The 11,863-nt window shown below is 40.9% G+C and overlaps 1 protein-coding gene across 7 annotated transcripts in view; it reads right to left on the reverse strand.

The window, feature by feature from the left end:
* Window positions 1-11,863, reverse strand: part of HIVEP1 (HIVEP zinc finger 1) — a 128,748-nt gene that overhangs the window by 76,039 nt on the left and 40,846 nt on the right. Inside the window, exon 1 of one of the 7 annotated variants that reach the window (XM_032115390.1) lies at window positions 2,469-2,572. The exons of 4 other annotated variants lie outside the window; for them this stretch is intronic. In XM_032115390.1, the coding sequence (XP_031971281.1) occupies window positions 2,469-2,538 (70 nt within the window). In that variant the 5' untranslated portion in view covers window positions 2,539-2,572. Of the gene's footprint in view, window positions 1-2,468; window positions 2,573-10,926; window positions 11,271-11,863 lie in introns of those variants that run through there. 2 more of the 7 variants (XM_032115383.1, XM_032115341.1) reach the window with 2 other exon arrangements.

Here is an 11,863-nt window from a genome sequence, read left to right on the forward strand (position 1 = left end):
AAGATGACATTTCTACACAAGAAAATCAAAACACTGCTAAAATTTAATGATTAGGCTAAACCCATGTGGTTTTACCATGCATTTTTATGGTTGCATTTCACCCAAATTGCAAACTTTTAGACTGCTGAGTTCATGTTCTCTTGTTTACTGATACTAACACTTCAGTTCTAGTCAGAAGCACACCTGATCACTGACCCTTCAGTATTTCTTTTAAACAATACAGACTCTTAAACTTGTAAGCTATTTCAAGTTGGCATCACTTCATTTAAAACCATTGCAATTAATATAATTCAAGCATAGAAAGGAATTTTTATTTTGCAATGCTTTTAGCTTTCACAAACCCATTCCCCAGCCCATCCATGCTGAGTCATCTCCCACACACTCCCCTCTACCTGACAGCCTCCCATGGCCCACAAGAACAGAAACTTCCTGTTTTGACATCTATCCCTCCACAAATGAACCTCAAAGGACCACTTTGAACCAACCCAGCAAAAACTTTTAAAACAATGTTTTGAAACATACTCATGTTCCAGTAATAGCTATGCATATACAGTATATGATGCTACATGTGACAATATATGTGACATGACCTCTAACTCTTGATCTATCTTAACATTTTGGAGATTGTTCTGACTAAAATTAAAAACACTGATAGGCAAAACGAAGCTCAATATTTTGCAAACTAAGCTGCCATCTCTCCCTCTACATATGCCTATGAATGTACACATTTTTAAGAATGCATAATTAACTGTAAGAAAACAGTTCTCAGAAACCAGAAAGCTAAAGTATTTATATCAAAAGCTGAATCTTTCTCACTCTATCTGCACAAATAAACCCGCTGAAGTTGCCAGCTTTGTCAAAGTGAGCAAGATTAGGTTCTAAACATAAATCAATTTAAGCAGTCAGAAACCTACAAGAAGTACTAAAGTTGTTTTCAAATTCTTTGCAGATTTTTACAAAATAAAAGTCATTGACACAGTCTGTGGAAACAAAGTTAGTATTTTTTAAGATAGCATTACTACCACATTTCTATTAGGGACATTTAAAAACTGATTACAATTATGGTATTTCTAGATAGTATTACAAGGGTGTTTTAGGCATGGGGAGTGGGGAGGTGGTGGTGGTGGAACGGGGTACTGGTCTTACGACTGCAATGTCATCTAAAATCCCAAGTATCCATCCACACTGGTCAGTCAGATTTGCATTGTTCTGATTTGGTTTAATTTTTTGGGTTTTTTCTTTTATTGTTGTTTTTGTTTCGTTGCTTTTTGGGTTTTTTTTCTGGTTGCTCTTTTTTGCTTCCAAATTTTGCTATGTATTTATAACCATAGAAGTCAGTAAAGGGACTTGATTTGCAAGAGGCACTACAATCAGACAGATCTAAGATAAAAATAAAACTTATTATCTATAAGGTTGCTCTCAAAAGTCAACTATCACACTGGCATCACAAGAAATTAATTCATCAGTATATTTTTGACAAGCACAGTTTTTTTCTCTGAAAGGTCATTTTTCTAAATTAAGCTAAGTATTAAATATCTTTGCTGTTCTGTCACACATCTCAAACTTAACTCCTGAAATGTTTTCACAGTAAAATCAAATTACATCAGAAATAAACATATGAAATAAAGTTTCACATGCATTTAAATTTGACATCTGTACCGTAAGCAATGTAAGCAAACACTAAGGCCTGTTTGTACGTTTTATAAACTACATTAATGGAAAATGTGCTTACTTGGTAAATACAGTATAGCCTAGTTTTGCCCAGAAAGTGTCCTTGCTTTAGAACTCCTCTAAACACAAACTGTTAATCGTGAGATGTAGATCTGGAAATCACTGGTGTTCGTATCATAGTCTGCTAGCGAAGGATTAGGACCATATTTACTGAGCATGTGCCAGAATCATAGAATAGTTTGGGCTGGAAGGGACCTTCAAAGGTTACCTAATCCCATCCCCTGCAATGAGAAGGGACATCTTAAAGAGACCAGCTTGCTCAGAGCCCCATCCAACCTGACCTTTATTTCCAGGGATGGCGCATTTAACACCTCTCTGGGCAACCTGTTCCAGTGTCTCACCACCCTCGCAGTAAAGAATTTCTTCCTTGTATCTAATCTAAATCCACCCTCTTTCAGTTTAAAGTCATTACCCCTTGTCCTATCACTAATGCCCTCGTATAAAGTCCCTCCCCATCTATGTGGGTTTCCTTACTGAACTCGGGAACCCAGACCGATATCCTGCAAACTGTGCCCTGCTGCACGCCACCTCTACATCCTCCTATATCCTTCCCCTCTCTCATCATACAGCACTGGAATGGAATCCACCAGAGCTGCTGCCCAGGACTTTGCTTCTGACTCCTACTCTGCCTCCAGAAGGTGCTTTGCTGGGCTCTTTCAACCAGCAGGAGTGAAACCTTGTGATGAACTATGGAAAATAGCCACCTCTCCCCTTCCGCGTTAGGAAAGGAAACCTACCCGCAACACCGACAAGAAAAAGCAGCTCCGCGGGATAAAAAACGGGAATCCTCTGGTGCCAAGCAGACATGCCAAAGACAACTTCTCTTTGTGAATAAATACAGCACAAAGAACAAAGGCTCTCCTCCCCTTTTGCACCTACTGGAGTTCCTCTGCGATGAGTGGATCTTCTGCAGCGCCTGCCTTCCTGGCAGGCGAGGGTTACAGGAGTGTCTTCACTTATTTAAGTGCGTTTCTTGAGTACACAATTACCCAACACACCCAAGGTACTCCAACGCTTTTTTTTTTTAAAGAAAAATACTTCCTTTCCAGCTGGAACAGTTTTGTTTTTTCAAACCTAGGTCTGTAAGCGAAGCCACAGAAGCGCTCTGAATGTGGTGCACTGAGACCCTCAGTATCCCAGTAAAGGAGACAATAATTTCTTGGCAGCACAACTCTCTCCCTACGTACTGGAACGTAGGCTGAGCTCCAGACTTGCAAGAGACCTCGACATTCACAAGAACCTCCTCCATTTTCACCTGTGCACCTTTTTCCCTCCCACAGAAGGTCATTAAGTATCTGCTGAACATTCCTACCAAAGCCACAGAAGACACCTACACCAGCAAGCCCCACCACCAGGAACAAACACCCGTTCTGCCATCTCACAGCAAAAAATACTTGACTGTGTTCTTCCTAAATTAAACACTTCAAGTCATTTTGAAAGAGAAAGAGCAGGATATGAACAAATAAGGGAGTATTTACTCATGAAAAGGCAATGAGGCCTTCTGTGGGGAGGTATCTGCAATTGCTCAGCTGCAGTAACATGTAGAAAATCTAACTCTGCATTTGAAAGGCCATCAGTGAAATCAAAATCTGTCATGCAGCACTGCATAGGCCATAAGAGCCTTATTACCAGGATTCGTATCTGCCACAGTTTCCTTAAAATACCTTCTCCCTCCTAAACAACTCTTCAGCTAAAGGCCATTCAAAAACTGTGGAAAGCTTCCCTTTGGGCACACATTCAGGAAAAGACACAGCAGGAACATTCTGTGTAGGTACCAGTCACATCCATCATCCGTCGGTCTGTGCCAGGCAGAGTGCGGCCGAAATCTCTGATCACATGTCGGTAGAAATAGGCCTTTTTTACTGACAGCCTGAATAGTTGAAAGCATGAAGGAATCCAAATCATTCCAGTGCTGATGTAGGATTTTAATCACACATGTAGGTTTTTAATCACACAGGTCTGACGGAGACAAGGGGAAATCACTGGTGTTCATATCACAGTCTGCTAGTGAAGGATTAGGACCATATTTACTGAGCAGTGTGCCCAGCACATGTAAAAGGGAAAAAAATACTTAGTCCCTTTCTCCCAAGAAGTTTAACTCACTCATACTCTTAAAAAATACTGATTCTATTTCACAAACATTACAGATTCCCAGAACCTGTATCTCTGCTCAAAGCCCTAAACATCCTGACAAAGTCACTCTGTCTGTTCAGGTGATGTCCATTCTTTCCCTCAAACACTATTTTTAATCATTTTATCCAAAGCAAAATGGTGGAACTCCACTATACAGGGTTTGGAGGTACTGTAGAATCTGCTTGCTTTGTTACTATGTTACACCTGATTACAGCTCAGACGTCCGGAACAATACCTTAGGAGAAATGAAGATGCGAAACATACCCAACCTGCAGCCTGCTCTTTGCCATGCTCCCCCAGCAACCTAGGACTTTGGGAGAGTGGGGTAGTAAGGCAAGCTCCCCAGGTGGCCCTCAGGGCTGGTGGTGATGCCTGGGCTGCACATCACCACCAGGACTGCTGCAGAGATGGAAGCAGAGAGGGGCATTCCCACATCTGGCCACCACCTTGGCTACAGGAAGGGTCAGAAACACTTTTCCAGACACTCAAGATACTGATGGAGCTGTGAATGCATCGAGTTGAAAGGATGTTGACAAATATTTGTCCTCGTCATTATTTGAAGTAGAAGAAAAAGGTTAAGCTGTCTGAGAGAAATTAAATGTTTTAATAGGATAAGGGCAAATATGAAGTTGTCAGGATGTAAAAATGCAACCTTCATAAAACTGTTCATGCTTTAATCTATGCAACCAATAAAGACACAGTAAAAATAACCATGCTACACTCTGCTTGAATGCTGTTGACATAAGATCTATGGGAGAGAAATTAAAAAGTAAATAACCAATCAGTCCGCTGTTACACTGCTGATTGCTGAAGACACACGGCAGGAAATGATACCTCCTGTCTCATACAGTTCAACAGGGCTTGGAGCAAACCAAAATTTAATTTGTAATATTTCATTTCTAGCTCAGATTTGAGACGGCTGGCCATGCTAATTTCCAAATTTTTGCTTTATATCACATCTGATTTATATTTAAGAAGCAACATTTGAAAACAAACAGTGCAACAGTAAAGCTTCCTCAAGGCATAATGCCAAGGAAAACCTGAAGGCTGCACTAAACCACACTAGCAAACATGTTTTGGGAATACCTTGTGCAGGCCAATAAGAATCTCTGTGCTGTATTATCAAAGGGGCTTTAAGTATCATACCACAAATCCTGCGTAGCAAGAAGCAGATCAAGCATATCAATCCACATGCTCTCCTTTAAAATTCCCCCTATAAAAACTAGGTTTTAAGAAAACAGGTTGACAATAAATGTCAACTGGAGACTAAAATGCATTATATGGCACATTATCCTCACATTTATCCCCAAAACAAGTAATGTATATCCATAAAATCAGAGCAAAATAAATTGAAACACATCATGGTTGGGAAATGTACTGTTAAGGCACATGGAGTCTTCCTAACACCAGAGTCAGTACTGGGACTCTTACTAAGATATTCCAGCATTTTGAAATCCTAAATTCAATTTTCTTTAATGATCGACTGGCCATTTCTCCCATTCTAATATTACGAAAAGACACATTGTTTGGCTATAGTATATGGTGGCTGACACCTATCTTCCCTTGGAACTGTAAGTTCCAAAGGAGATGAAAAAAAGATGCTGCCAGAGGGAATCTGCCAAAACAAAAAAAAATTCTGACACAAAATTCACTACCAAAATCTAAGGTATTTGTGGAAAGGATGAGCTTCAGCAAGTTCTACATTACAAAATATTTTCTGGAATGACCAGTTTCATCTTTCCTAAAAAAAACAACAAAAAACCTAAAAAAACATTTGACCAAAGCTTTCCTTCAAGTTTTTTATTAATTTAAACTAGAAGCCATGCAGACTTTGAAAACTGAAATTCAGTGCAAAGTCTTTAAAACATGTAACAGTGAATCTCTGATTTAACACACATTTTAATTTCAGAAAAACTGAAAAACTATAGAAATAAGACAAGTTTTGAGTTTTCTAACATTTTAATTTTTGTTGGTTTTTTTCCCATTAAATACAAGTTATAAAGGAAAACAAAGGCACACTTCTAAAAATAATGTAAACTATGTCCTATGAATCTAATTTCAATGAGCTTTAATTGTAGATGTTTGAGTACAGTACAAATCTACTCTGAAGGTCATCTGACATACCCACAAGGAATGGCTTGGCACACACTTATTAGAAGGGGATTTAATATCTATTGCTTATTCTAATCTGTGAACAAATTTACTACTGTTCAGGGGACTCCTTCTGAAAATACACCTGTTTTAAGCAATTTCAATAGGGCTATGTTTTGCTTTTTGCACTAACAACATCGTAGCCATTGTAAAGCTACAATTATGGATGTCAAAATGCAGGGCTTTTTCTTTGTTATCTCTCCACCCATTGCTTACAGCAGTACACAGGCACACACAGGTGAATATCTCACAGGGAATAAATTAGACGAAGCTGAAATGCCTTCCCCAAGCCCATGCTCCAGTCTCAGGTAAGCATTTGACTCTTCACCAAAATTCAGACAGGCTGACTATAAAGTTCCCAAGGATTTTAAGAGAACCAGAAATTCGTCTTTCAATTTTATTAGGAAACCAAAACTTCCTGGCACAACCCCACAACATCCACCTATCTGTGGGAACTCCCTTGTTATTACTTCCATTCCCCTGTGGCAAGAGACTGCAAACCAGCCAAATCTCACACAAAGGTTCACTTCTCCATCGCACCTGTGGAATCCCAGGGTGTAGATGAAAGTGAGGACTGACTGCCTTGGAAAATGTCCAGGCCCAGAGCAGTAAAAAAAGCAGGCAGCAAGTCACCTACCAGAAGCTCAAAATTCCCGCTTTTAAAGCAAGCAGGAAAAGGGAAGGGGATTCTTGTTTTTGACCACATAGCTCAGTGATAGGAAGGCAGAAGAGAATGTGTGGGATGATGATGGAGAGGTGAGGGTGAAACATCACAGGGAATTTCTTAGTGAGGGGAAGTCTGGTCTCTGGTTTAGGAACTTGTCAGGGGATATGTGAGTTTGGTACCAACGCCCAACACAACCTTCCTGTGTACTTTATAGTTCCAGTCCATAAAACAACATTTCCACGCTCCAAGAATTTATTGGAAAGATAATTATATTCCTAAGGAACATAGTGGCTGCACACATGAAGTCTTACAGAGGTATTTAGACACTTTATTGCCAACTATTTACATAGAACATACTCTAAAATTAACCCCTTGCCTGCCCTCCTGACCATATCTTCTGATTTACCGGTGCCCTTTCCAATGACACACAAAAATTTAAAGGCAGCTTTTTGCTGCTATTTTATAGAATCATGGAATGGTTTGGGTTGGAAGGGATCTTAAAGATCATCTAGTTCCAATCCCCCTGCCACAGGCAGGGAAACCTTCCACTAGACCAGGCTGCTCAAAGCCTCATTCAACCTGGCCTTGGACACTTCCAAGGATGGGGCATCCAGAGCTTCTCCGGGCAACCTGCGCCAGTTTCTCATCGTGTATTATTATTGCATCCAAGGGTGGTCACAAACTCCTCCTGCCCTTACACATTCTGACAGGTAGTACTAACTACTGAGACCAGAGACTTCAAAAACAGCTAACGAGTCAAAGTGCACAACCACAGTTCTCCTAAACCAGCATAGTTTTCAGCAAGGAACTTTCTGAAAATCAGACCCTATTAGATTGTCTCAGAGTGGGCCCACACAAAGCTCCTGCTAAAACCCTTTTGCAAAAACACAACTGGCTTTTGTATGCATCTCCTAAATACAGTGTAAACCTATTATTGTATGGACAATGCAAAATTGGGGTACTTAGAAAGTAGCCTCTTCTTCCAACTTGTAGTCATTAACTTCAAAATCAATAATCTTCATAATACAGTTAAGAATTTTCAAAAGGCCTTGGTGATGGGTTTTAACTAATTAATTTTCCCATGGAAACTGGTAATCTTCTGCCAATTAAAACAGCATTCATCTAACTCAACTCTCAGGTGCTCCCAACAATCATACTCATAACTCCTAGGTGAGGTAACAACCCATTTCAATCTTTTAGAAAATGATCTTTAAAGATAAAACTTATTATTAAGTAATAAAGCCCTGATATTATCTTGCAATGATGATAAAGACATATAATAAAGCATGGATGTTCAACCAGAATGAAATCTTACTGTGTTCAGTATGAAGTGGTTTACAAACATATACTTTATAACATAGAAAGCCCAAACAAGTAAAGACTGAAATACTATGGTAAACCTGTACAGTATCTCAAATGGACACTTAGACCATACCAAAAGAAACCCACTTGGTTCTTTAAGGACAGCTCTGCCTCCCACCTGACACTTCCCCTCTGGCTGGGCTAGCTTCATTAAGATTCAAAAGCCTTATCCATGCTTCTCAATCTCCCTGTACTACCAATTTTCTGGATGAAAGATAACTTGCAAATGTTTAGGTAAAATACACTACAAAAATGTGCACCATCAGATTTAATATCACAAAAAAACCTTGAAAATATGGGAAGATTTGTGCTTGGCGTTCTTCTGAAATCTCTCTCTAAATAAATTCCATGGTTGAGCTATAAGCACCTCCTAAAGGTCTTTTCACAACACAAGCAGGACTGGATGAAGCAACATTAACAGCTGATCCTCCAGTATGTGCCATGTCCTGACATTTATTGTCTCCAGGGCCATCAGCACTGCTGGGGTTTGTAACCAAATCATGGTACATAACAGACAAATGAGCAAAAATTCTTCTTAATTTAAAATGTCATTAATTCCATTAAAACTATATTGACTGTAGTAAGGGTCTGCCATTTTTAAACAGTGCACAAACGTGTAATTTTGTTATACGTATGACAAACATACATATACCAAAATAAAAATACAGAGATGGACTAGTCTCATGTCAGGCAAATGAAAATACCTGAAAGACTTATCTACACAACATCAATTAACACAAGTCATAAATCCAGGGAATTTCAGAAAGGCTTCAGAAGTGAAATAGATGACATGGCATGTCTCACTTCCTTCAAGGAGGAATTATTTACGGAAACCCTACACTGCCAAAGGTAGCTGCGAAAACAGCAGCAATTAATGCTCTCGGCTGCATGTGCTCAGCCTATCTGAAATAATTTTAAGGTCAGGCTTCATCCATCTTAATTTGTTTATAATTTTGCCAAGGTAACTGTGATTGACTTTTCAAGTTTCAGGCTGAACTACTTTGGGGTCAGGGGAGATGGGAGGAAAAGAAAGGCTAATGCCAAGTCATGTGTTTCCCTCAGACACCTAAATAAGTAACTGCTGGTGATGCAGAACAATACTGCATTTAAAATAAACAGGGGTCAATTCCTATAGCTGAAACAATCAAAACATAAAGTTACTTCATCTTTTGGAAAGCAGCTGTCAGTATGAACAGTCATATGCAAAAACCAACTGAATTACGCATAAAACCCCTTGCTGTACTCTTTTACTTCTAGAAATGCAGCAGAAGCAGTATTTCCAGTTCCTGAAAAGAAAAGGTGTAAGCTAGTTTGGGGGCAACTGAGGATGTCTAAATGCAAGCAAAGTTCTCATATCCAAACACTTCCAGTTCTCTGAGCAAACAACTACTGCTCATGGCCAGAGAGGACAGAGCCAATTTTGCAGGCTGCTTCAACAGGTACCAGGCCTGCTTTGTTAAATAAACAGTCCAACAACAAAAGTATCTAGCAAATTCCCCATGCGAAGTTTCAAAATCAGAAGGCACCCGAAATGGCTGCAGGCATATCTTCCACCCTCCAGGCACCCCTGCTTCCTGGCCAGGGAGCTCAGAAACTGATTCTCAGCTCCTTCCTGCACCGCCTGGAGTGAGTTGAACTTCTGCATAACCCTGCTGCAATAAATTCCAGCTTCTGGCTCCCCACGCTGCCCCTGTGCTCCCACAGTTCAGTACAGCTCTAAGACTTGGCTATTTGCGATGCCAGCTCTGACTTCTTATTTTTCAGAATATCAGCATGCGTGCACACAGGTAGCAGGCAGGTTTTGCTAACTAAAGCAATGATGCTCTTTTCAAATGTCTTCATACAATAAATGCTCAGCTTCTGGAAAACTAGTTTGGTTGAGATTTTGTTGGTTTCCAAGTAGGACTGGGAGGTAAAGGCCTTGTCAGAGTTGTAAAACCCAGTGGTAAAGCTACACTAGAGCTTTGCCTATTTATAGCTGCAGTGTCCTCACTTCAATGCTTTAGAGTTCTTGTAGTCCATTTCTGGTTTTTTCATAGAAATAATATTTGCAAAAGTGGAATGCCTTTTTGCCCATAATAGCCTTGAAGCTAATAACTATTTTAGAGCAATTTCAGTGCAATCGGAAGCTGTTATTGGCTGTTTATGTAACAGTGAATTAACCCCCACCGATACCTTTCAGGAATTCATAACCATAGCACACAAAATGTACTTTGCAAGAGCTTGTTAATGTATGGTAAGTGCAAAAGCCGTCTCGATTCAGAAGACTGGCTTTCAAAGCAAACATGCTTAACCTGCAGTTTCAGTCATGGAAGAAATTACTCAATTAATTGCAGGCAACAAAAACAACAGGGTTATAACTAATGTACAGTAAATGCTCTGTGGGTGTAACGCAAGCTCATTTCCCAGTAGTGTTCTCTCTTACATTTCTTATCCCACTGCTGTAAAACTGTTTAAGAATGTCAAATTCACTTAAGATTTTCCCCCCCACACATCTGTTTCCTGGCAATGAATATTATTATTAACACAGGTAGGGTCTGCTCTCTTAAAAAATGTGTTTACAACACCGTAATTTGCAGACCAGTATTTTTTGTACTCTATTCTAGACCAGACATCATCTTTTCCAAACTTAAAATCGAACATCAGAATTTATAAAGTTTTTGCCTGCACTAATGACATCCTCGCAGCAAAAAAGAAGAGCCCACAGCAAAAGGGTTCCATAAATTCTCACCTGCTTCTAGGAATTCCAGCAGGCAAAGAGTAGCGAGAAGATCAAAAGCACAAGAAGACCCCACCAGAGTTGACTGCTCCCATTCTGACACTAAGGAAGAGACGGTGCAAAAACACTAATAATGATTAAAGATAACGGAAAAGAAACTTACCCAAGCAGACACTGATGCCTTCTCCCGTCATTCCTTCCATTCATGTAAAAGACATCTGTCAATTATTTGATCTAGGCTCGGTATCAGCATAGGGCTGGTACTTGGACTCACTGCTTAGAGATTCTCAGGGTGTGTTTATGTGCACATCTTACGATTAAAATACTGACAACTAAATGTGATAATAAAATATGCAGATGAAAAGAATCGCCTTCCAGCACCTGCCAGGCAGTTCTCAGCAGGCACTAGCAATGTTCATAAAGAAGGATGCCTCCCGTTTCCATCGAGGCCAATTCCTCAATCCCACCTCCCTCAAGCCTTGCGGTATTTTTCTCATCCTGGCCCCCATGCGAACGCATCTAATCCTCTTACCCAGAGAGCCAACCCCCCCACCCCCCCTCCCTCCCAGCTTTATTTTATTTAAAACGATGCCTGCAACAGCCCGGGGCTGCCCGCCGGGTCACCCTCCCGGGACACCTGGGCGACCCTGCCACATCACGTTAGGTGCCGCGGAGTGCCGGGTTAAAACGTAATCTGTCCTTCCCCCCGGCTTACGGATCCCAGGAATCCTCCCCCGCTATCTCGCCATGGCAACGCCACCACCGGGAGGGCGGCGGGGCCGCCGCTTACGCAAGAGGCGCGCGCCCGGCCCCGCGCAAGGCCGGGCCCCCGCGGAGCGCCCGCAGCGGCCTCGGGCCGGGGCTGCGGCCTGGGGCTCCCGCCGGCCCCTGTGGGCGCTGCTCGGCTGCGCGCTTCCCCCAGCCCCTGTTTTTTCCGGTCCCTTCCCCGTCCCCCCCCTTCTTTTCTTCCTTTTTTTCTCTTTTCTCCCTTTTTCCTGTGATTTTTTTTTTTCTTTCTCCGCTTTTTTCCATTTTTCCGTTCTTGTCCTTTTTTCTCTTTTCTTTTTTCCATTTTTTGTTTTACTTCCCCCTTTTTCATT

The sequence above is a fragment of the Corvus moneduloides genome, chromosome 1, assembly GCF_009650955.1.
Source record: "Corvus moneduloides isolate bCorMon1 chromosome 1, bCorMon1.pri, whole genome shotgun sequence".
Taxonomy (NCBI): Eukaryota; Metazoa; Chordata; class Aves; order Passeriformes; family Corvidae; genus Corvus; species Corvus moneduloides.